The sequence below is a fragment of the Rhineura floridana genome, chromosome 18 (genome assembly GCF_030035675.1).
Source record: "Rhineura floridana isolate rRhiFlo1 chromosome 18, rRhiFlo1.hap2, whole genome shotgun sequence".
Classification (NCBI taxonomy): domain Eukaryota; kingdom Metazoa; phylum Chordata; class Lepidosauria; order Squamata; family Rhineuridae; genus Rhineura; species Rhineura floridana.
Window position 1 is genome coordinate 25,358,647 of NC_084497.1, and position 26,383 is coordinate 25,385,029.

The 26,383-nt window shown below is 46.0% G+C and overlaps 2 protein-coding genes across 5 annotated transcripts in view; one reads left to right on the forward strand and one right to left on the reverse strand.

Annotated features, from left to right (window-relative positions):
• The window catches only part of CFAP74 (cilia and flagella associated protein 74), a 104,880-nt gene extending 97,679 nt beyond the window's left edge, over positions 1-7,201 (reverse strand). For all 3 annotated transcript variants that reach the window (XM_061601288.1, XM_061601287.1, XM_061601283.1), the window contains exon 1: positions 7,068-7,201. The gene's annotated coding sequence lies outside the window, so the exon portion shown is untranslated. The remainder of the gene's footprint in view (positions 1-7,067) is intronic.
• GABRD (gamma-aminobutyric acid type A receptor subunit delta) overlaps positions 6,383-26,383 on the forward strand; it is a 32,940-nt gene continuing 12,939 nt past the window's right edge. For both annotated transcript variants that reach the window (XM_061601290.1, XM_061601291.1), the window contains exons 1-5: positions 6,383-7,121; positions 21,073-21,185; positions 23,235-23,302; positions 24,371-24,591; positions 25,420-25,502. In XM_061601290.1, coding sequence (XP_061457274.1) covers positions 6,994-7,121; positions 21,073-21,185; positions 23,235-23,302; positions 24,371-24,591; positions 25,420-25,502 — 613 coding nt within the window. In that variant the 5' untranslated portion in view covers positions 6,383-6,993. The remainder of the gene's footprint in view (positions 7,122-21,072; positions 21,186-23,234; positions 23,303-24,370; positions 24,592-25,419; positions 25,503-26,383) is intronic.

The window sequence follows — 26,383 nt, forward strand, 5'->3', positions numbered from 1 at the left end:
TGTGTTTCGGAATCTTTTTCTGCTCTTTTAGACGTGTCAGCCATTTTGTGTTATGCCACACACACCTCAGGCAGCCATTTTGGGTTATGCCACACGCACCCCAGGCAGCCATTTTGGGTTATGCCACACACACAGAGGCAGCCATTTTGTGTTATGCCACACGCACACACAGGCAGCCATTTTGGGTTATGCCACACGCACCCCAGGCAGCCAATTTTGGGTTATGCCACACACACACAGGCAGCCATTTTGTGTTATGCCACACGCACACACAGGCAGCCATTTTGGGTTATGCCACACGCACCCCGGGCAGCCATTTTGGGTTATGCCACACGCACCCCAGGCAGCCATTTTGGGTTATGCCACACACACAGAGGCAGCCATTTTGTGTTATGCCGCACGCACACACAGGCAGCCATTTTGGGTTATGCCACACGCACCCCAGGCAGCCAATTTTGGGTTATGCCACACGCACACACAGACAGCCATTTTGTGACTGGTGCCCATGGCAGTTTCTCAGAATTCCAAATATGTGTCCACTGGTCCCCAAAAGCTGGATTAACCCTTTTAAGAAAAGGTTAGCCACCCCTGGCACAGTGTAAGGGCTGAATCCCACTCTCCTCATGCCACAAAATAAAGGCACAAATGAATGGGGCGGGGGCGGGAATGCAATTCACATAATGTATCGCTTGAACCACAGTTGAGTGTAAGCTCCAATGAATTCTAAGGCTTCCTTTGGAGTCCATACACATAAGATCTGACTGCCTGCTTCTTGAACCTTCCTGGAAGAAAAGGCTGGCACTTCTCAGCTTTTATGGAGGTTTCAAACAGAACTCCAATGGAATGAACCGAAATGCATTTTGCTCCCAGGCTCAAAAAACAACTTATGAAGCATGACTCCTGTTTACTTGGCTGAAACAAAGAACACACACGGGATAAACAAACATCTTCCAGCTTCTGCCAGATGCAATTCACCCTCTTTATCAATTTCTTTTCTCTTGCAAGCTCACATCTGCACTGAATTCCCTAATGTTCCCAAAAGATCCTTGGAAGGTGCAGCTTTTCTCACAGCTGCAAAGCTATAACAGAAGATGCAGCATCTGTCAACTTTCCCTCTTCTGTACAACAGCCCTGTCTTGTATTTCATCTGTTAAGTCACAGAACTCTCCAGAGCAGGTTCTGTCCACCCCACATGCACATTTGAACCCACATCTCCATATAATTCACTGACCTCAGCTAGCCTCCTTCTAATCAGAGTCCACTGTGAGGAATAGTCTCTCTCTGTTAAGCATGTCAGTCAACCAACCACTCCCAACGCAGATATCAGCTGCCTTCAGATGAGGCTGCCCTTCACATCTCTGGAGGAGTCACCGTTCTGGACTTGCCACTTTCCAATCAGCCTCTCCCTGAGGGTGGGTATTTTAGCTGCACCTCTCCTTTGGGCTCAGGTTGAGTCATTCAGTCCTCCTGATGCAGCATGAGCTGGCCCCAGAGGAGGCATCCTATTGCATCTCTGTATGAGTCATGCAGTTTACCTTCTTCCAATTAGAAGAGGCATGCCTCTTTGGGGGAGGACTGTCGTTCAGCAGTAGAGCATCTGCTTTGCATGCAAAAGATCCCAGGCTCAGTCCCCAGCATCTGCAGGTAGGGCTAGGAATTCCCCTGTCTGAAACCCTGGAGAGCTGCTGCCAGTCAGTGTAGACAGTACTGAGCTAGGTGGACCAATAGTCTGACTTGATATAAGGCAGCTTTCTATATACCTATATCCGGATCACAGATGAATATAGAAACAGAAAGGGGTAGGCTCCCGTTAGAGTAGGTTGTTCTTAAACACTGTAGAAGTATTTCTTTGATTTGTGTTGTGGTGAATATAGGAAGCTGCTTTATATGAAGCCCACCTAATTCATTGTTGTCTGCACTGACAGGCAGCAGCTCTCCAGGGTTTCAGGCAGGAGTCTCACCAAGTCCTACCTCGAGATGATGGGAGATTAATCTACCACTGAATACGGCCCTTCCCCTCTAAAAGGGCACCAACATATTGTTAACTGCAGTCATTGTCCTAAGTCATGGGAAGCTGCCTTATACTGAGACAGTCCATTGGTCCATCCCGCTCAGTATCAGCTATGCTGATTGGCAGTGGCTCTCCGGGGGTTTGGGCAGGACTTTTGCAGCCCTTCCTGGGGGGATGCTAGCTATTTGAGTCTAGGATCTTTTCTGCGACAATCCCTGATAATATTTATTTTAAAAATAAACAAGGATGCAATGTTCCGTTGACTGATTGATGGCATTTTGATTTATGAATGTAACCAATCAACTAAAAAGGTTCCATTGAGTAAATTGACCAATTCATTGGTGGGGAATGCAAATTATTTTTAATCTACATACTAATAAAAATTGCCCAAGGTGTTCGTGTGTGCTGTGTTCAAAGAAGCATTGCCCTTCACCTTTGCAAAGAAGGGAAGGTGTTTTTCCAGAGATGATGTCAGCTGTGGGTTTGCAAAGTCAGCGTGCATCATCTAAAAATGTGTGTATGTGTGTATTCACATGCAGGTACTTTTCATACAGAAATTGCATACAGCAGTGGAGAACATTTTTCAGCCCAAGGGCCATGTTCTCTTCTGAACAACATTCCAAGGGCCACGTGCTAGTGGTGGGTGGGGCCAGGGGAAAGTGGGTGGAGCAACTAATGTAAATGTTACCTTTGTACAGTAGGGTAGTTTCTACACACACACATATGCACTCTCCTCACTCCATCGAGGCACGCAAGAGGCATGCTCTGAGTTGGAAGGACACATTCCAGCCAGGCAAAAACATGGAGGGTGCAAAGCGGGGCCAATCAGGTGTGTGCCCTGCAGTGAGGGGGTGTGGCCTCAGAAGAGTGCCAAGGGCCAGACAGCGGGACCCAGTGGGCCACATTTGACCTTCTTGGGCCTGAGGTTCCCTACCCCGATTGAATACATTTCATCTAAGATCTATTCAAAGTCCTGGGATTCGTCAGCTAAGATTTCATGACGCGGAGACAGCCTCTAGAAACTAAGCAGCAGTGTCCAGGACCTAGAATTCCCCTGTAAGAAAGCACATGGTTGGCCGTGTTGCAGGGGACTGGATTGTCTAGGAGGGGCAGTGGCAGCCAACATATCTTTCTCTGGATTAGCGGACAGATTTACATCTCTGAGAAGAGCATTTCGAGAGATTAACCAACTCAAGACTTCCGCAGGGCTTGTCATCCTGCGTCCCTTTCCTCCTTTGCATCTATTTAAATACCAGCGATTTAAAAAAAACCCTAAAATAGGTATCAAGGACAGGCAAGAAAAGCAACTTTCTCCCTAGGTTCCAACCCACAATGCACCATAAACTCCATCCTCTATCAAGTCCCAGGGGCTGAAAGTGGCCCTCCAGGCATCGCTGTCTGGCCCTTAGGACTCTTGCCAGCCTTGCTTTGCACCTTTCCTTGAGTGTTTTTGCCTGTCTAGCATGTGCCCTTGAGCTCTGACACTGCCTCTTGCTTCCCCGGGCGGAGGGCAGACAGGGACATAGAGTGTGTGTTGAAATTAGCCTACTATACAAAAGTAACATTTACATCAATTTCTCCACCTCCTTTTGCCTCTGGCCCCACCCACCACTGGCATGTGGCCCCCAGGAGGTTGTCCAGAATGGCCCTTGGGCTGAAAATAGGCTCATTTGCTCACTAACATTTGTTGTTTTTGTTGCAAGAGACTAACATGGCTAGTTAGTCCTCCCTGCCCCCTCCCAAAAAGAGCAATTGCATGTTCTCTCTAGGGAGCTGTACTGTTGAAATATCTTCACCTACTTTCAGGAGCAAAAAAACAAAACAAAGCCCCACAGACCTGTCCTGTTGGATAGTTTCACAATGAACGAGGCATGTCTGTCTGTGTGTGTGTGGGGGGGATTAATATTCTCTGGACGCAACTGAGTTCAGTTTCACCTGGAGGACTCCAACGATATTCCATGCTGCCTCTTTCCCAAGAATTTGCTCTGAAAATGTGTTCTGCTTCATACAGACCCCAAACATATAAACCATCAGGTGGACAATAATATTATTATTATTACATCTATATCCTGCCTCCAGGATATATATTTCCTCTAAGGAGTTCTAGGTGGCATGCATGAGTCTCCTCCGCTCCATTTAATCCTCACGACAACACTGTGAGGTAGGTTAGGCTGAAAGACAGTGACTGGCCCAAGATCATCAAGTGAGCTTCACAGCTGAGCGAGAGTTGGACCCCGGTCTCCTAGGCCGTAGTTTAACAGTCTAGCCTGGGAAGAGTCCCGAGGGCCAGTTAGACAGCTCTGGAGGGCTGCATTCGGCCCTGAGGATCCTCACCCATGGTCTGCTGTAACTGGCAGCGGCTCTCCAGATAGAGAAGAAAGTTTCCCATCATCTTTCACCTGCTTCTTTTAACTGGGGATGCCAGGGATTGAACCTGGGCCCTTCTGAATGCATAGGAAGTGCTCGATGATAATGCCAAAACAAACTAACCAATGGGACTTACTTCCATGCTTAGGGTTGCCACAGCCCAGTCCCTTCATTTTACTCACTTTACACAGCAAGTCCCTCCCAGCTCAATTGCATTGACTCTGAAGCCTGTGGTTCATAGGATTGCGAGCCTTTGGTTGTAGAGGATGGTCCATTAGGACAAGTGGGGCTCTACCCCATCAACTCTAAGCCAGCCCCCACCCAACTGCCTTCTTACTTAAAGCCAGTCCAGGGAGGTGGCCCTGGCTGTCATCTTCCTCTTCCTTAGTTTCAGTATCGCCTCTTGTTGAACTCAGTAGACAGGAGCTGGGGACAAAACTGGAATGAATTAGCTCCGCCCATCATTGGATCTGGCTCCACCTACTGTTGGGCTGCCTGCCTTCTGCCCCACCAGTTCAAACAGGCACCCAGCCACCATTGCCAGGGAGTAAGCCCCATTGAACCTGATGGAAACAGAAATTGAGAGATGGGGGCAGAACTGTGTACACCCTAGGTGAGCGATAGCGGTGACTTGATTGATGTTTTCTGCTCCTTTGCTGCAGGGTTAGCTGGTGCCCCTATATCCAGTGTGATTGATTTGGCTGTTTCATATTGTTTTGATTGATTGATTGATTTAAACTATGGAACTTTTGTTTTCAACATATATTGTGCTTATACTCTGTTCTCTGCTTAGGGGGGCTTTGCAACACAAAGCAATTCACAGATGAAACGTAAGGTAAGATAATTCAGGGGCACTTACTCTTGAGTAGACACATTATGGGGTTGTGCTGCTCCCTTTCCGTGATGAAGAAGCGTGGCTCGTTTCAAGAAAGGGAGAAGCACCGTGGAAGGTGCAAAAGCAGGACTGGGCACCTTCAATAAAGTGCATTTGCACCTTTCAGGGTTGTGCAGACAATGCTGGATGCCAACGCCAATCAACCAAGTCAGACCTTTGGGCCATCTAGTTCAGTATTGTCTGCACTGACTGGCAGCAGCTCACTAGGATTTCAAGCAGGGAGTCTTTCCTAGGGACTGAAGGTAGAGCCTGAAACTGTTTTTATGCCTTTTATTTCTAATTTTTACCTTTTTAGTCCCCTTGGTACCACTCTCCTATATGTATATGTGTGTGTATATATATATGTGTGTATGTATATATATATATTGTATTTGATGTATTTTAATGTTTCTGTGTGCAAAGTAGAAGCTCTGCCACCGAGCGACAGCCCTTCCCTGACCGCTCAGTGGAAGGTAGAGTCAGGCAACACAGGAAGCAGGCCTTTAGTGTTTTGGCACCAACCCTTTGGAATGCCCTCCCCTTAAATATTGACAGGCGCCATCTCTGTTCTCTTTTCGGTGCCTACTGAAGACCTTCCTCTTTCAAAAAGCCTTTTAAGCGGAAACCTCATCCCAGTCTGGGTCTGTGCTGGAATTGCTTTTTAAAGTTTTTTTTTTTAGATGTTTTGTTCTAATCTCTTTTTAAAGTCCTTTGTTTTTAAGAAGTTTTAAAGCAGCTGTTTGTTTGTGTTTGCTGCCCTGGGCTCCTTCTGGGAGGAAGGGTGGGACAGAAATGTAATAAATAAATAATAATAAATAGCCCCTCCCCCCCTCATGATTTCTGAAACCTTCAGATCAAGCGGAAAGTAGTTTTTAACACACACACCCTAGGCTGGTTGAGCTGATCCAGGCTTCTTTTACCGCTCCTTTTATTGCCAAACCTCTCCCCCTCCCCAATTTGGGAGCTGAAACTGACAGATGCGGGGGAGAAAAGCGTGCTTCTAACACCCACCCACCCCTCCTGAAACTGACAGCTTGTCCCCCCCCCCCGAAGAATGAAGGGGGGGAAAGAGAAACTCGCTTTTTTTTAAAGCCACCCTCTCTCCTTCCCAATAATCTTCCAGAACCCCACTTCGCCTCGCCTTGAGCTGACTGGCTGCTCTTTTGGAAACATAAAATACAAATAAGAACACGTGGGTAAACACACCCTTCTTCCAGCTGCCGCGCTCTTTGGTAATGCTCAAAATCTGTAATTTCAGAGGAGGTTTATTTTCGGCCACCAGCTTTGTACGGATCTACTTTTCTTTTTAAAGAAGAATAAGGAAACAAGAAAAGAAGCCTCACTTTCTCGGAGCAGCTGCGAAAGACGGGGTGGGGGCCGCAGCTGGCCATGTGGGGCGGAGTCCCACTTTTTTGAGGGTGCCTCTGGGAGCGTGTGGTGCCCTTGGCGCGAAGGGGGGCGCGCCACCCCCAGAGCGGGACAGCTTCTCGGCCGCGCAGGAGGGCGAGGTAGACGCCTACCGCGGAGTACATCTACCCCGGCTTGGTTCCAACTCTCCGCAGAGGGGGTGGGGGAGGCTGCGGGCTCGCCTCGGCGGCTCCTGTGCATCCTCGCTTGAAAGGGGATTTCTCTCGCTCGCTCTCAACTGCCGCCGTAGCACAGGTTTGGGGGGCTTGCTCTTGAGGATGGCGACCTTACCCCGGCGCAGAATTTGCAGTCGCTGCTACTCCCAAATTGGGATATGTCAATTTATCCTCGTCTGAACAGCCCTGGGGACCGACATAAAAACAAACACGCGAAGATGGGATTTCTTACCTGGATTTTGCGTTCTTTGCTCCTGCTCTGTACTCAACAGCACACCTGTACTAGGTAAGAGGGGAAGGGCGCTTTAAGGAAGCCTCTCTCCCCCCGATTTTTCCTTTCTGGTCCGCGGGGCCAAGGATTTTCCTCCTCCAACCAGAAACCTGCCCCCCCAACAAGGAGCTCGCCCCCCAGCAAGGAGCTCGCCCCCCCAGTATATTTCGCCCACCTAGAAATCTGCTTTGCGTCTTCTGTAAACTCTCCCCCCATTTATTTTTCTGGTGCCCCTTCCGCTAGTTGGAATGGGGTTTATTGTTTAATTTTTATTTCCTTTTTTTTAAATGGATGGATAAAGGCTGGGATCCCAGCAGGCAGGAACCCTCCTTGAGCACGGGGAAACTTAAAGGACCGGGCTTAAAATACCAGGCAGGCTGAATTTGGCAATGAACAGAGCGGGGCTGGGTCCTCCCGAGGGTAGCGGTGCCCAGCGGTTAGGCTGCAGCCCTAAGCGCAGTCCTGTGCGCGTCTCCTCGGAAGTAATGCCTCACTGAGCTCGGGAGGGCTTCCTCCCTGTGAACTGTCTGTGGGATCTTCGGGACTTGATTCTGCATAGAAGGAGCGCCTTTCTTTTCGGGTATTAAGTGGGAGGGTGGGGTTGTAATGCATCTAGCAAACTGGTCCTAGGGCAGGGATGGGTGGAGGGGCCGTTTGTGGCCTTCCAGAGGTTGCTGGCCTTCAGCTCCCAACAGCCAGTGTGGCCACTGGTCGGAGATGACCACAGGCTCGCCATCCTTGGCCTAGGGTGATCAGGTGGAAAGTGGAGCTGGTGGGCTTCCCTAGATCTTCAATAGATGTGTAAAAAGGGGAGTCTCTCCCCCGTCCGCCTCCAGCCGCTGCACATTTGTGCAGAAAATATCCTTAAAGGCACAGGAGCCCCCGCTCTTTTTGCATCTGACCACCGCTTGGCCCATCCGCATTAACGCGGCCAAAGATTCGAATTAACATTAGCTCTGGAATCTTTCTCCACCACCGGGCCGCTCCGGTGCCAGACAGTCTTCTGAGTGTATGCAGAGTGTTTATTGTATATGCGCCCACGATGTGAGCTTAGAGGAAAGGCTTTAGGTCCCGGCACCTCTCTTTTTCTCTCTCCTTCTTCGTCCAACCCTATATACCTTTACTCAGAGATAAGTTCCACTGGCTTGCAGTGAGGGACTTCCTCCTAACTTGGGTGGCCAGATTGGCTTTCATCATTGAACGAGTTTTGCTGGTTGGTAGTATTTACCGACATCACGATCTGGCCAGCTCCTGGCTCGTTGGCATTGTACGCAAGAATTAATTGGACGTGAGGATTGTTTAGAATCAAGAATCACGCACACAGAATGCGAGTTGTACGCAGATGCGTACACGTGCACAGAATGCGAGGGAGGGCTTGAGGGTGTGACTCTCCAGAGCGCTAGCCCACTTGGAGAGCATTCACCTCTTGGGAACCGGGATTCGAACTCTGGACTCCCGGCTCCAGATCTGCCTGTAAGGGGCTTTTTGCCCTCAAATGGATGCTCTCTTGAGTCTTCCCAAGGGCAGCGAATTAAGGCTGCACTGATTATCACAGGGCAGGGGAGAGGAGGTGGAGGTTTTCTGGGGCACAGCACAGACTCATTAAAAGATGCCCTACTTATTATACAGGAGAAAACCGGCACACACCCGCCATTGGGGCATCCAGAGGGAGAGAGAGAGAGAGAGAATCCAAGGTGGTTGTTTTTTTATCACTTTCAGGAGGCATGATTTGAGAATAATTCTTTTTTATTTTTTCTCTCTCAAAATTTGGGTTGTGTGTCCTACTCAGAGCAGACCCATTGAAATGAATGAACCTCAGTCATGCCCATTAAATCCAATGGTTTTACTCTGAGTAGGACTTCCTTGGATACAACCAGGGGCATAGTTGTTTGGGGTCTCGCGGGTCTTGGAACTCTTACTTTTTTGGGAGCAGGGACCCAGCAGGGACCCTATGTCTCCAGCATCCTACAAGCCAATCAGCATGAAATAAGTGTGTTAGCCACTGAGAAGAGACTTCTAACATGCTTTCTTGTCTTTTTCTGCTGATTGGAGCAAGTAGTGTGGTGGCAAATTCAGACGTGTAGGGTCCCTTCATGATGGTCACAGCCACACACACCCTTTTTTGCTCATGGGATGAGAATGAGATCCTTGGTAGTGCCTTCTCCCACCACAGACATCTCTTGGAGCCAATCAGCGTGAAAGGAGGGGAGTGCTAGCTACTGAAACGAGTCTTCTCAATGGTTGACTCACCTCCTTTCTCTCTAATCAGCTCCAATCAGCAGTGAAGGACAAGGAAGCATGTTAGAAGACTCTTCTCAGTGACTAACACACTCCCTTTCCATGCCAAGACATAGACACACTCCCTTTGCTTGCCAAGACACTCTCCCTTTTCATGCCTTCATGTGCCCTTTTAAAAAGATGCAATCTGATGTACCATGTTTACTTCTGAGTAATTCTCCATCAACCTCTCCTTGCTTCTGAGTAAGCCTGCACAGGCTCTTGCTTTCGTATTGAACAAGGGAAGTGAGTGTCACGTTTTCACTCCAAATGACAAGCCCATAGTCCACCTGACAACTGTTAGACACATGGGTTCTGTTTAATGCTAGGCCTGTTCAGAGAAGACATGACTAATTTAGGCCCATTACCCTCATCAGATCTACTCTGAATTAGGGATGGAATGATTTATCAGTTTCTCATTTTTCTAATCTTAAATTCAGTTCTCCACATTTCATTAATGAATGTTCCATTAAAAAATCGCCATGAAAATTATCCTGATAAATTTAGAATTTCTCCTAACAAATACATTTTTGTATGCAGTTTTGACTTCTGTGCACATTTTTTTTGCAAGCAATTTATCCAAATACAATGCATTTTTGTATATCGCTTTTATATAGTCAGTTTTTGCACACTTTCCCCTAATGTATGCATTGTTGTAAACATTGGTTGGAGAACTGCGCTGCAAAATTAATGTAAGTGTAAATTTTGAAGGATGGCTATGTTTCTGTTCTCTTTTGGAAAGTACTGATCTGATAAATTCGGCTTTAAATGCAAACTGAATCAAATTTCTCCCCTATCCCCACTCTGAGGGCTCATCTACATGGTGGTTTACTGTGTGTTTGGTGCCATTCACATCTCCTTTAAATTTACATGGTTCACATGACATTACCAGTAAACAGAAGCTATCACACAGTTTCCCCTCTGTAAATCCATACTAACCCAATCCACTGATAAGACAAAAAGGGGAGGAAAAAGCATCTCCATTCTGTTTCTCTAGCGGTTGTAGATGCTTTGCTCCGATGCTTTTAGGTGAGTCTGTCAATTGTTCTCCTCTCCACACCCACTCCCTCCTCCTCCCTTTGTTCATTTTATGTCCTGTAGGCTGACAAGCAACTTCTAGTTGCTGTCCTCCATTTTGCTGGCCTTTTTTAAGTTGCTGCAAGTGGTGCCTTGATTTTCTTTTCCCCCTAATTTCTGCACAAAAGCATAACACTACTCAAACAAAGATTTGTATTTCGGGTGTATCCTACCAGGGAAAACACAGTTATTCGCACTTCTGGGTTTTCTTTTTTTTAAAAGAAATCTACTACAGTTGGTAGAACAGACTGAGCATGCTTGGTTGCCTAGGAAGCAGAGGGAGTGGAAATGTATAATTAGGGGGCAGGGCCACAAGGAAACAGTGAGACTAATCCTTCCCAGAGGAATGCCTACTTGTGTGAATGGGAAAAATTGATTGTTTGCCTTTGAGCAGGAACTGCAGACAGTGCAAATCCATAAAGAAGGTAAAAGAAATGTATTTGCTATGAAGGAATGCTCCCATGTAGATGAGCCCTGCGTGTAAGCTGGATAGAAACTGTCCTCTTCTGAGTTCAGCCACCTTATGAAGGGAGGGTTGTACTGGCAAATGGTTTTGCAAACTTATCTCCTGAGTAGGGTTGCCAGGTTCAATCCCTGAGACTGATCCTGTATGTTTAGGAGAAGAGAAAGTCAGCCAAGTGCAGGTACTCTTGCAACCCTGTAATAGGAAAAACCACAAGGTGGAATTCTCTCTTCCCCCTGCACAACTTTTAAAGATACAGAAGACCTCTTGGTTGCCAGGCCGAGACATGTTAAATTCAGGTTGGGTTGTCTTAAAAACAAGTAATTGTAAGTGTTCTCCACAGAGATGGACCATCAAAACGAAGCTCGTGGACCCCTGGTGGTCTGCAGACCACAGTTTTGGAACCTCTGAATTTGGAAGGGTTTCTGCTTAATTATTTTTATATATTTGTTAAACACTATTACTTGAAATTAACTATGTAGTTAGAACAAATTCAACCAGAACTGTCACTAGAAGCTAAAATGATGAAACTGAGGTTATCATACTTTGGACACATCATGAGAAGACATGATTCACTAGAAAAGACCATAATGCTGGGAAAAACAGAAGCGAGTAGAAAAAGGGGAAGGCCAAGAGATGGAGTGATTCCATCAAGGAAGCCACAGACCTGAACTTACAAGATCTGAGCAGGGTGGTTCACGACAGATGCTCTTGGAGGTCACTGATTCATAGGGTCACCATAAATCATAGTTGACTTGGAGGCACATAACAACAACAGTGTTAGTATGATGCAATTTTATATATTTTATGTATTCCATCTTTTCTTCATAGCAATAAAAAAAAGTTCTAGTTGACCTCAAACAGGCTGGAGGAGGAACCTGGTCCTCTCCTGGTAGTGAGGCTGGTGGCTCCCATGTCAGTGGGGCACTGAATCCACTCCAGGTTTAATCTGAACTTTCAAGGAGCTGTCCAAGGTGCTATTGCTGCCCCACTGCTTCCAGGCCTCTCTATCTGAACCCTGATATTCAGGGCTCTAAAATGTGCACTTTTGTACAGATTTTAACCTGAAATACACATTTTTATATGCATTTGGGTCTATTTTTTGAGCCAAGAACTATCTCGCAGAAGTCAGAGAAGTGCAAAAAGCGATGAATAACTGTGTTCTGATCTGTGTATTAGTCCGGAATCGGGTCAGTTTGCTTGAAAATGCAGATTGAATGAAATCCATAATCCCTAGTTATGGCCCTCACCCTTGCATCTCATTATTATTATTATTATTATTATTATTATTATTATTATTATTATTATTATTATTATTAATTAATTAATTAATTAATTAATTAATTAATTAATTAATTAATTAATTTGTATCCCACCCTTCCTCCCAGCAGGAGCCCAGGGCAGCAAACAAGGCACTAAAAACACTTTAAAACATCATAAAAACAAATCTTAAAGTACATTACAACAAAACAGCGTTAAAAACATTTTTAAAACTTTTTAAAGGGTTAAACACATTATTAAAAAACATATTAAACATATCACTAGATTGCATTTGAATCTTGGTGCATGGGGGGAGATGTACTTTGTCTATGATGTGCATGCATATAAATGCACATGGACGAACATACACATGAATTGTTTATAAAAGTATTCGTATGCCACCCTCTTGCAAAACATCAGGGCAATGTACAGTAACATAACATTTTAAAACAATACAAAACAATCATTAAAATGATTGAGTGGCTACTCAAAAAACATTTTAAACAGCTGCACAGGAAAAAAGAAAAAGTCTTCAAAAGACGCTTGAAAGTCGAAAGCGAGCGTGCCTGTCCAATCTCTGCTGGAAGAATGTTCCACGGTATTGACCGGCGACACGAAATGCCTGACTTCTGATTGAGGCCAGTCAGGCCTGTGTACCAGAAAGGACAAAGAACAGCCTTAGTTTGGATGATCTCGGTGATCGGGCTGGGATATAAGGGCTCAGGTGGTCCTTAAGATATCCTGGATATACGTTGTTCAGCTTTTTTGTATATCAACATAAGAGCCTTGAACCTGCCCTAGTTTGATATGGGCAGCCAGTGTACATTTTTTTAGCACATGCTGTCAGCATTCTGCACCAGGTGGAGCTTCCAGATCAGGCCCAAGGGCAGTCCCACATGCAGCGCATTGCAGTAATCCAGTTTCAAAGTTACTGCTGCATGGACTACAGTGGCCAAGTTATCCTGATCCAGATACCCTGTATCATAGAAGAGCCTTGAATTTCAAATGCTGCAGCAGGGTTAATTTCTGAGTAACTGATATTATCAATTTTACAATGTTCCCCCTTTGACTCAGCACAGGATAGGCTATTTTAAGGGAAATTAATGCAGTGCTACCCACAGGGAAGGGGTGTGTGTGTGTGAGAGAGAGAAAGAGAGATTGCAATGAGGGCACTGCTAGACTGCAAGTACACAAGGAACTGAGGCCGCCATGTGGGTCAACTAGGGGAAAAATGGAACAGAGGCATCTTTTATTACTGTGTAATAAATTCACATCTTTTGTTTGGGTGCCATGATGCTAAGAGTATTCAGCCTTCGAACCCACTCCAGCAAACTGTGGTATTTCATTCTGTTAATTAAAAATAGAAACATGATCCCTTATGTTTTGTTGGTAGGATCAGTCTTTTTTTTTTTTTAAAGAATTAAACGTTGTCTATTTGCATATCATTGTCATGTACCTCTCTCGACCTTTTGACCTAAGAAAAGAAATGCTTTTAAAACGTAGGTACACACAGAGATACCCAATGGACTAGCTGGTTGCGATTGGAACTGGCAGAGAGAAGGAAAACAGAGCTGGTTTTTTTAGTATGTTTGCAAGGTTGCTGTGAATTAAGCCTAATGCTTTTTCAGTTGCATTCCAAAATATGGAACATATTTACAATGAGCTTCACTTAGAGTCGGGGATGGCAGATGGAAAGGGTATGAAATTTCTCTGGATTATCCTGGTGGCCAGCACAAGTCAGAATCCATTCGGTGACCCCAGCTTGGATAGAGGCAGTCCCAAAGAAGCGTCCTTTTTATATTGGTGGAAACAGCATTGGGCCCTGCTTTTAGATGTTGACCTGTAGTGAACTGGTTCCAGGTACAGAGACACAGAATGTTCTTTAGGATTTCTAAAGAGGTAGCGGTGTTGGTCTCCTACAGGAAAAGCAAGGCCCCAGTTCAGGCCATCCCATTTCTGCTTACCAAGGGCTCATTCACATGGCAACTTACTGTGAGATTGGTACTACTTGCATCCCTGTTTAATTCACATGGCTCGCATGATGTTGCAGGGAAGCAGAAGCTAGAACAGCACTTTCCCCTTTAAATCCATATCAACACAATCCAATTAGAATGCGAAAAGGAAAAGAAATGCCATCTCAGCTTCGCTGCACTCCTCTGTGTAGGTGCTTAGTGTCTATGTTAGTGGGCATGCTTTCATATGCCCCATCGCCAGCTCCTTCTCTCTCTGTTGCCTGCAAAAGCTGCGGCCCTAAATGACTTAGGCCCCAAATATCTCGGAGACCGTCTCCTTCCCTACAGACCCTCTTGGGTGTTAAGATCAGCAGAGGGGGCCTTCTTGGTAGGTTCACCACCTTCAGAGGTTTGGGGATAGTGGTCCGGGAGATGGCATGCTCTGTGGCAGTCCATCCCTATAGAGATGTGTCCGGCATCTTCACTATACAGTTTTCAGCAAATGCTAAAGACGCACCTCTTCACCCTGGCCTTTGGCTCCTGAGATGCATGTTTCCAGAACCTGCCCTATTCTTGTGACCGAGATGTGTTTTAATTCTTTTTTAATATTGTATTTTAGATTTTGCAACCTGCCCTGGGACCTACTGGTGAAGGGTGGGCAAATAATAATAATAATAAATAATAAATGCAAACTGAATGGAATTTCTCCTCCCTCCCTGTTGGGAAGAAATGAGGGTGGTGTGGGAGAGTTTTTTCTCTCTCTCTGTCTTCTATTTTTGCAGTGAGTGGGCATCTGCCAGAGGCAACCTCATGTCACCCTGCCAAGATCTTCCGTTGAGCTCCAGTATTATTTCCAATAAGGCTTATCACATTCGTAGTCTCTTTCAGCTGACTGTGTCAAAGTCTCTGAATGCCGCCCAGAAAATGCTAATTTGGTGAGCAATCTGTCTTGGCCCTTCACCCCACGCCCACCCCCATATTTATCATTCCTAGAATGGTGCTTCACTGGTTTGCATAGCTCTCTGCCTGCCCCGACCAACCAACTAAATAATGCAAAGCAGAATAAATTTTGCAAAGACAAAATTATGCAAACAAGCCTCATTTATGGAGAACACAGGGGTTTTTTGTGTGGCATAGCTTAGGAGTTGCCTTGGCACATAGTTTTTTATTAATTTATTTTTACATGCACAGTATGTGCTATGAGGGGCATTGCATTAATATGAAATTCTTTCAGATACCTTCAGAGGTGTAGTCGTCCAGGGTCTCAGGGGGTCTTAGACCCCTTACGTTTTGGGGAATAGGGTCCCTGCAGGGTCCCTATGTCTCTAGCATCCTACAAGCCAATTGGCATGAAAGGGGAGTGTGTTAGCCACTTAGAAGACTCTTCTCGGTAGCTAACACACTCCCTTTCATGCTGATTGGCTCTTAGGGACATGTTTTGTTGTGGGAGAAGGCATGCATGGGAAGGACAGAGGAGCGTGGAGAGGATGATGGAGAACAAGCAAGCAAGTGAGAGGCTGACCTGTGAGGGTGTGTGGTATGACTATCATGAAGGGACCCTGCACTTCTGAATTTGCTATGGGAGAAGGCATAAACAAGGATCTCATTCTCAAAGTGGAAATGGCCTGCCTTCAAGTCGATCCCAACTCATGGTGACCCTATGAATAGGGTTTTCATGGCAAGCGGTATTCAGAGGGAGTTTACCATTGCCTTCCTCTGAGGCTGAGAGGCAGTGACTGGCCCAAGGTCACCCAGTGAGCTTCATGGCTGTGTGGGGATTCGAACCCTGGTCTCCCAGGTCCTAGTCCAACACCTTAACGATTACACTCAACCCAGCAGCAAAAAAGGGTGGTGGTGGCTGTGAAGGGACAACTTCTGAATTTGCCGCTACTCTACTGGATACCTTAACTCATCAGATACAGGTGCTTAAACCTAGGATGTTCAAAGGCTGCGTATGCACCATACATTTAAAACACATGTAAAGCACATGGCTTTCCACCCACCCCAAGAATCCTGGGAACTGTATTTTTAAGGGAAGGGCCGTAGCTCAGTGGTAGCACATGTATTTTGCATACAGGAGGTCCTAGGCTGAATCCTTGGCATCTCCAGGTGGGGCTGGGAATGCCCCTTGTCTGAAACCCCCGAGAGCTGCTGCCAACCAGGGTAGACAATGCTGAGCTGGATGTCCCAGTGTGTATAAGGCAGGGTCCAACATTCTTAGAGAGCAGTGGTTCCGAAGCATGTTTCCCCGTGGACCATTTGAAAATGGCCGAAGGTCTGGGCGGACCACTTCCTGATTTTTCTGCCTGTTGTAGCCGTTGTGTTGCGCTGTACACAACGCCGTATGATTTTTGACTGCATTTTATTGCTTTTTCAATTTCTTGCGTTGTACTTTATCGCATTACAATTTGAATTCCATGCAATATGAGACATCAAAGAAGCGATGAAAATGCAATTAAAAATCAATGTGAATGTTTTGTGCAGTGGATGTGCTGCCTCCCATCTTCAGCCACAAATCCCTGAATGTGCCGTGGACTACCTGAATGAATCCTCAGTGGCAGAGCATCTGCTTGGCATGCAGAAGGTCCCAGCTTCAGTCCCCAACATCTCCTGGTAGGGCTGGTGAAAGACTTCTTCTTGTTATGTGCCTTCAAGTCGGTCATGACTTATGGTGACCCTATGAATCAGTGACCTCCAAGAGCATCTGTTGTGAACCACCCTGCTCAGATCTTGTAAGGTCAGGTCTGGCTTCCTTTATGGAATCAATCCATCTCTTGTTTGGCCTTCCCCTTTTTCTACCCCCTTCTGTTTTCCCAGCATTATAGTATTTTCTAGCGAATCATGTCTTCTCATGATGTATCCAAAGTTGGATAACCTCAGTTTCATCATTTTAGCTTCTAGTGACAGTTCTGGTTTAATTTGTTCTAACACCCAATTATTTGTCTTTTTCACGGTCCAAGGTATGTGCAAAGCTCTCCTCCAACACCACATTTCAATTGAGTTGATTTTTCTCTTATCCACTTTTTTCTCTGTCCAACTTTCACATCCATATATAGAGATCGGGAATATCATGGTCTGAATGATCCTGACTGTAGTGTTCAGTGATGCATCTTTGCATTTGAGGACCTTTTCTAGTTCTCTCATAGCTGCCCTCCCCAGTCCTAGCCTTCTTCTGATTTCTTGACTATTGTCTCCCTTTTGGTTAATGACTGTGCCAAGGTATTGATAATCCTTAACAAGTTCCATGTCCTTGTTGTCAACTTTAAAGGTGAAAGACTACTGTCCTGAAATCCTGAAGAGCCACTGCCGGTCAGTGTAGACAGTACTGAGCTAGATGGACCAATGGGTCTGACTCAGTATAAGGCAGCCTCCTATGTGGCCAAGGTGCTGGGAATTGTAGCTCTGTGAAGGGTGAACTACAGTTCCCAGGATTCTTTGGGCGAAGCCATGTGCTTTAAATGCAGCCTAAGGGAACACACAATGTGAGGTGATGCTGTTTCAAGCCTACAAACCACAAGGAGCTAGTCCATCAGCAATGCAAGCCAGTAGAAGTTCTAGGAAGACATTATACCTTGAGAATTTTAACCGCTCCTATTTAGAAAGTGGGGAAGGGATGATATGTGCTGTGGAGCACTGATAATTCATATATATCTGTCCTGGAAACAGGTGGATGGGAAAGCTTAAAAATATGAAACGTAAGGGATTCACGTTTTATAATCCCACCTGGGAAGGACGTTAACCAGCTTTCGTTGATTCAGCCACTTCGTTCATTGCTTTGGGATGAAAGGTGCTGTGCACGAAAAGGTTATTCATTTGCTTGCTTGTTTTTTTTAAAATGGAGAGTCTGACAGCCGCATTTAGTGAGAAAGGGGGAAGGGGCATTGCTTGATCTCAGGCCCACACTACAAGATAAACAAGGACTCAAGTTGATAGCAAAGCCTTGAAGTCATTTGACAATATCTCCCTCCCAAGATGGTTTTACGTGCAGCGCTACCCGGGCCAATCATGGTGCGGGGGGGGGGAGATAGGAGGTCCATTAAACCTAGGGTCTCAACTTCAAAGGGGGCCTCAAATTGATTGATTGATTTTCCATTTGGTAAGTCCTGTTTCAACACTCTAATGCCACCTTTCCCAACGACTGGGTCCCCAGATGTTGCTGGACTACAACTCCCATCAGCCCCAGTCAGCATGGCCAATGGCCAGGAATTATGGGAACTGTAGTCCAGCAACATTTGGGGACCCAAAGGTCAGGAAAGGCTCTAATGACTACACTGAGCAGGGGGTTTGGACTTGATGGCCTTATAAGCCCCTTCTATGGCACACCACACTGGCACTGTTGCACAATATTCTCAAAAGTTTGTTGTTGTTATATGTCTTCAAGTCGATGACACATGGAAAAAAGAAAGACAAAACACCTCTAGGGAAATTATGCAAGTCCCAAGACAGACAATGTTTATGGTATATTAGACTACAGCCTTCCATCAATATTTAACAAGATTTCTCTCCTTCCATCAGCAATGTTTCTTTTCAAGCTCTCTGCTTGTTTCAAAGCCTGCTGGGAGCTCTTGCACCAGATCTGCAGGCGGCTCTAACAGCATGTTTTGAATTCTGTCTCTTGCAGTTCTGGAGCTTAACTCATGACCTGTTTTGCTATCCAATAGGAAGACACTCACCCCCACAGTCCTAAGAGCCTTCACTAAGGAACTGCTGCCAAAAGGAACTGTGAGCGGAGACACAAGGAGAGCCGTGCTAGATCACGACCAACTGCTTATCTAGTCTAGCATCCTGTTCCCCAAATGGCCAATCAGACGGCTCCTGGAAGCCCACAAACAGGACATGCGTGCAACCGCCCACTCCCATGGCTGTTCCCTTGTGACTGGTGTTCGGAGGCATGATCTAGGGCAAGGGTGGGGAACATGAGGAACATAATATTGGGTGATGAGGTTTCAGACCCTTGGCCTCTCAATTGTGGTGTGCCACAGGGTTCTATCCTCTCTCCCATGCTATTTAACATCTATGTAAAGCTGCTGGGAGAGATCATCAGGAGATTTGGGCTGCAGTGTCACCAATATGCGGATGACACTCAGCTCTATCTCTCATTTAAATCTTCACCGGAGAGGGCTGTGGAGACCATGTCCAAGTGCCTGGAATCCGTGAGTGAATGGATGGGCAGGAACAGGTTGAAGTTGAACCCTGATAAGACCGAGGTACTACTTGTGGGAGACAAGGGAGGGTTAGGAGATGTTGACCTGGTGTTTGGTGGGGTGAAGTTGCCCCTACAGGACCAGGTCCGCAGCCTCGGGGTTGTTCTTGATTCCAAGCTGTCCATGGAGGCTCAGATTTCGGCTGTGAGCCGGGCAGCTTGGTATCAATTACACCTTATACGTAGGCTGCAACCCTACCTCCCTGTTCAACAGCTCCCACTCGTAGTGCATGCCCTGGTCACCTCTCGATTGGACTACTGTAATGCGCTCTACGTGGGGTTACCCTTGAAAACGACCCGGAAATTACAATTTATACATAATGCAGCAGCGCGCTTGCTTACCAACAGCCGCCGACGGGACCACATCACGCCAGTGTTATTTGATCTACACTGGCTGCTGGTTGTTTTCCAGGCCCGATTCAAGGTGTTGGTTTTAACCTTTAAAACCCTGTACGGTTTCGGCCCAGCTTATCTGAAAGAGCGCCTCCACCGCCACCAATTATGCCGCTCAACTAGATCAGCCACACAAGGCCTTCTCTCAATCCCGCCAACCAAAACAGCTAGGTTGGTGGGTACTAGGGAGAGAGCCTTTTCTGTGGTGGCTCCCACTCTCTGGAACTCCCTCCCATGTCATCTTCGACATGCCCCTTCCCTAGATGTATTCCGCAAGGCCCTAAAGACGTGGCTATTCCAACAAGCCTTCGAGGTCCTTGGGATGGGTAAATCGTCATGAGTCTGTCATCTATCGTATGTTGTTAATATAATTGCTTTTATATGTATTGATGACTGTCCAGTATTTCTATCTATTGTTATTAATGTGATTGCATCTGATATTATTGTATTTTATCTTTTTTAATGTACGTCACCTAGAGTGGCTAATTGCCAGATAGGCGACAAACAAATTAAATATTATTATTATTATTATTATTATAATGTAAGAACAGCCTGCTGGATCAGGCCGGTGGATAATCTAGTCCAGCATCCTGTTCTCACAATGACCAACCGGATGCCCCAGTGGGAAGCCCACAAGCAGGACTTGAGTGCGAGAGCATCCTCCCCTCCTGCGGTTTCCAACAACTGGTGTTTGGAAGCATACCGCCTCAGGATATGGAGGCAGAGCATAGCCATCCTGGCTTGTAGCCACTGATAGCCTTCTCCTCCATGGATTTGTCTAATCCTCTTTTAAAGCCATCCATGTCGGTAGCCATCACTGGCTGCCTCTTGTGGGAGCAAATTCCATAGTTTCACTGTGCACTGTGTGAAGAGGTCCTTTCTTTTGTCTGTCCTGAATCTTCCAGTGTTCAGCTTCATTGGATGTCCACAGGTTCTGGTGTTATGAGAGAGGGAGAAAAGCTTTTCTCTATCCACACGCTGCGCATAATTTCATGCACTTCTGTCATGTCACCTCTTACTTGTCCTTTCTTTAAACTAAAAAATCCCCTGCAGTCTTTCCTCATAGAGGAGTCACTCCATCCCCACTGGGGATCCTTAGGGATGAAGGTCCTCTGAAGGCCTGGGAGCAAAATACAGCCCTCCGGGCCTCAATGAGTGGTCCTTTGGGACTCTTCCCTGGAACAAATCCTGAAGAGCTGCTGCCAGTTAGTGTTGACAATACTGAGCTAGCTGGAGCATTGCTGGTCTGATTTGGTCTAAGGCAGCTCTGTATGTTTCGATGTTCTGATGCTATGTTTCTCTCTCTCTCTCTCTCTCTTTTTAAAAAATTAATAAATGTAGAGCTATGAATGACATTGGGGATTACATCGGGTCAAACACAGAAATATCTTGGTTACCCAATTTGGACGACATGATGAAAGGGTATGCAAGAAATTTCAGGCCTGGGATTGGAGGTAAGTTTCTGGCCGAACTTGTCTCGCACACAGGGTCAAGAACAGAACAGACATCTTCCGCCTGAGCTCCAGCACTGTGGAGAGCGATGGTGCAAGCAATATTGCCTTTTTTACTAATGCTGACGTAGCTGTGGATCCTCTTGCTCATCTTCTAAATTTCATGCCAGATTAACTTCCCAGAATGAATCATGGGAAACAGCGGAGGCTACTCCATTAGGACAAATTGGGCGCCGCCTCACTCAACTCAGCCTGCCCTCACCCAGCCCCCCCCCACCTTTCTGCTTTCTTACTTGCAACCAGACTAGGAGGTGCTACACTTTATCAGCTTCCCCCTTTCCCTTAGTCTCAGTTTTGCCATTGTAGAACCGAGCAGGGTCAAAGATTGGAACAAGCCTAGAATGAGTTGGCTCTGCTCCTCATTTGCCCTGGCTTCACCTACCATCGAGTTCCCTGCCTTACGCCCCACCAGTCCCAGTGGGCATAGACGAGGTAGTATGAAATGAGCTGGTTTATCCTTTTACTATTCACTAGAAAAGACAACAATGCTGGGAAAAACAGAAGGGAGTAGAAAAAGAGGAAGGCCAAATGAGATGGATTGATTCCATAAAGGAAGCCACAGAACTGAACTTACAAGATCTGAACAGGGTGGTTCATGACAGATGCTACTGGAAGTCGCTAATTCATAGGGCTGCCATAAGTTGCAATCAACTTGAAGGCACATAACAACAAATCCTTTTACTGCTTGTTGCTTGCCAACCTGGGCTTTGTTGGGAGGAAGGGCAGAAGTGTAGTCAACCAGGGTTGCGGGGGGGGGGTTGTAGACCCAGTACTTCTTTGGGAGCAGGGTCCCAGCCAGGTCCCTATGTTTGAGCCAATCAGAGTGAAAAGGGAGAGTATTAGCCACTTGAAAGAGTCCTTGCCCTTTCATGCTGACTGGAGCATATCAGAGTGAAAGGAGTCAGCCACTGAGAAGACTCTTCTCAGTAGCTAATACACAGCCTCCCCTTTCATGCTGATTGGTTAATAATAAATGTGCCCTCCCCCACCATGCCTTGATCCTCTGGCCGGTTCAGCATCTCTCCTTCTCCAGCAAGGCTGCCCTGCACAGCCTCTTCTGGTCTGTTTGGCTTACCTCTGCAGGTGACCACATTGTGCTGACGACCTGAGCGGGAAGCCACCTTACCAGCCCAAAAGAACTGAAAGACCATATCCGTCCCTACTGATCTTCTGAAGTGTTAAGATCAGCAGAGGGGGCTCTCTTGGCAGTTCCACCATGCTCAGAAGTGCAAAGGGTGGGGGCAGCCTTTAATTGCAATTTCATTAGAGAAAAAAGAAAGACCCCCCCCAAAAAAGGAAAGACACGGGAGGAAAAAAAGGGGGGGGAACTCTGTCAGCTCACATTAACAATACATTTAAACCCTGACACATCCATTTTAGTTCACACACACACAGACTGATTTCTGCCGCCAAAATATGTGTTGAGGCGGAGTTGGTGTTTATCGAAGGTATGCTCAAATATAAAAAGGATGTTTAGGTCATCGTACCTTTGCATAGTAGTTGGTGGGTGTTTGTCTTCCAAGCTCAAAGTACAAGTCTCTTAGTGACCATTAGGGCACGTAAAGTCCATTTTTGTTGCCCTGCTGTTAATTCCCATATAACAGGAATATAATTTAAAAGTGCAGGGACATCTGCCGTTCGCCAATATGGACAACGACTTCAGACCGAAAAGGAAATATCATTGAGCGTTTCCACACATCATATGCCTTAATGAGGCATTTCCAGCATTGCACCTCCAGCATCTACCTGAATTAGACAGTGCCTTCCTATAAAAGTGTTTTGTTTTGTGAAACCTACAAATTGCTGAATTTATATCGTTCGGTTCCATCTGGAATGGTTTTGCTTGCTTTATCATTGTGACACTCTTGTGTGCTTTTATCATTGTATTTTCTATTGCTGTAACCTGCCCTGGGGCTTTATGGAGAAGGGCAGGTCAGAAATCCCATAAATAAACTGAACTAAAATCTTTCTTTGCCTTTTCCCCCAATTCAGGTCCTCCTGTTAACGTTGCTCTAGCCATTGAAGTAGCCAGCATCGACCACATATCGGAAGTCAACATGGTAAGTTGGTGCAAGGAGCAAAATGAGGCTGCCATGTCATAATGACTAACATTTTCCTGAGGGGGACAAGAGATATATTTATTTTCAGATTATGTAGCGATGGCATCATCACCCAGATTACTTGATTTTAATTTTCTTTCTTGGTTCTCTTGAGCAGCATCTGACTGTCCTTTCAGTTTCCCACAATGCCACACGACAAACCAATGTTCTGTGGAATTGTGGGAAATTTAAATGGCAGCCAGACCCAGCCATCCAGGTCTGCTTGGTTGGTGCCACCACCAGCAAGCCCATTAGGGAACCACCACTTTTGACTGGGGGAGAGCTCAAATTGGGAGCAAGCCCTGGTTTCTGTAATTCAGTTCCCCAAATCTGGGTAACCTAACTTGCATATTAGGCCAGGATTGGGGAACCTGTGCCCCTCCTCCAGATGTTGTTGGATTTCAACTCCCATCAGCCCCAGCCAGTATAGCTGATGACCAGGGATGATGGGAGCTGTAGTCCAGCAACATCTGGATGGCCACAGGTTCTCCATCTCTGATCTAGGGACCTTGATCCATCCCTGATATAGAGTCAGGCAGCATTCCCTATTGCAGGCAAGGGACAGAAGAATGTTGCTATTTAGAAGAACCATTCCTTCTTGAGGGTGGGGAACAGGGAATGGCAAGATCTGTCAATTTCGGTTTTGTCAGTTTCTCCTTTTCCCAGTCTTAAATTCGGTTCTCTGTATTTCTGCAGCCATTTGACTTTTTTTTTTAAATCCTCATGAAAATTCTCCCGCATTGTAGTGTGAATTTCTCCTAATTTGTAGGCAGTTTTGACTAATGCACACATTTCTGCAAGTTTTATGCACACTTTCCCCTAAGATATGCATTTTTGTAAACATTGTTGGGTTGGTGAACTGCAATGCAAAATTCAAATAAGTGCGAATTTTGAAGGAAGGCTGTGTTCTGCTTCCCATATTGCTTTGGAAATTGCGAGTTTGATACACTCGGCTTGAAATGCAACCTGAATTGAGTTTGTTGCTTTAATCCCTCCCCCCCCGGTGGTGGTGGTGATTCTTGTCCTCAGGAATATACAATGACAGTCTTCCTACATCAAAGCTGGCGAGATGACCGCCTGTCGTACAATCACACCAACGAAACTCTGGGGTTGGACAGTCGCTTTGTGGATAAGCTCTGGCTACCAGATACCTTCATTGTCAATGCCAAGTCTGCATGGTTCCATGACGTCACGGTGGAGAACAAGCTTATTCGGTTGCAGCCTGATGGGGTCATCCTGTACAGCATTAGGTACAACAGAAGCTACAGGGGCAAGAGTGTGAGGCAGTACACTTGGCAGGAGTGTGGGGCAACACTAGACAGCAACCTTGCAGTGTTGCAAGTGATTGCCTGAGTGCTGTATATAGAGTCAGGCAGAATGTAGATCAATATCTATTGGTAGATCTCTGGGTGATTTGCAGCACATCAACAAGAGCCTCTGACTCCCAATAGTTTAGCAGGAGCAAGTAAAAATAAAGGAATAAATCTCTGCCATAGATCGCTTTGTGCTGATCGCTTCTTTCTTAGCCTCAGTGTTCTCCATCCATAAAATAGGAGTATTAATTGACCAGCTTTCTGCAGTCCTGCTAGTCAGATTTAAAGTGATGTGTAGTTCCCCCTGAATGTCGATTTAGATTTGTACATGGTGGCCAGGCTGATGATGTTTGGTAGGTAACTGGCTGTTCCCACTCGGACTGGTGGGGCAGAAGGCAAAGAACCCAAACAGTAAGTGGACCCAGAGCCAATGAAAGGTGGAGTCAGAGCCAATGGCAGACAGAGCCAACTCATTCTAGTTTTACCCCGTCTTCCTCCTCACTGAGTACTAAAGGGGTAACCCTAAATCTAAAGAGGCAGAAGGTGACAGACAATCTAAGAAGGCAGACAGTTGGGGTGCTGACTGAGGGGCAGGCTGAGGTTGATGGGGCAGTGCCCCCATTTGTCCCAGTGGGTCAGCCTCCACGGGCCCAGACCCTGATCCAAGATTTTTAACCTGATCATTCTTTAAAGTTATGTGAAATGGCAAAAGTTAGCCTATATGTAATGGTCGCTTGCTTTTTTTTTGGTCTTCATTTTGGTTAGAATTACATCAACGGTGGCGTGTGACATGGACCTGACCAAGTATCCTATGGATGAGCAGGAGTGCATGCTTGACTTGGAGAGCTGTGAGTTGAATCCTGGGAATGGGAGGTCAGGGAGGGAATTACCTTCACATAGGATGGCCATGTCCTGGAGTCCATTCCTACCGGAGCAGGGGTGGGGAACCTGTGACCCTCCAGATGTTCTGCGCTGCAACTCCCATCATCCCTGGCCATTAGCCCATGCTGACTGGGGGCTGACTTGGATGTGCAGCAACATCTGGAGGGCCCCACAGATGCTCCCTATCCCTGGATTAGGGGAACAATATGAAGGAAAATACTAGACCTCACAGGCTGCTATCCACTATTCAAAAGGCTGCCATGTCTGTGTTTTTAGGATTTTGAAAAAAGCAGTATTCTGCTTACAACTTGTGTTTCTGATTATCTTAATCAGCCTTCCAAAACTGGTTGATCAGCCCACTTGAATCTTCCAAGTAGCAAACCCCACAGACTGCAATCAAGAGATTCCCCCCAGTCCCACTCCATGCAAAACAAAAAACACAAAAACTTTATCCTGGTTTACTTTCCTTTTTTCTTCTTTTTTTCCTTTCCCTCCTTTATTTCTTTATTCATGGGTAAGAAATAAAAGTAAACTACTTAGGGTTTTTTTTAATTTAGTGATATACTCTACCGCAGCCTTTTCCAACCTTTGTGCCCCCAGATGTTGATGGACCACAATTCCCATCAGCCCCATCCAGCATGGGCAATGGTCAGGAATGATGGGAATTGTACTCCCTCAACATCTGGGGGCACAAAGGTTGGGAAAGGCTGCTCTAGTGGTACACACGTTTTTTTAATAAATAAATAATGTTCTGGATTATAGCATTAATTATTGTTATTTAAAGTTTACTTGTAATCTGATATAATTTTGTAAATTGTGTAATTATTGTTTGGTTGTTTACTTGTAT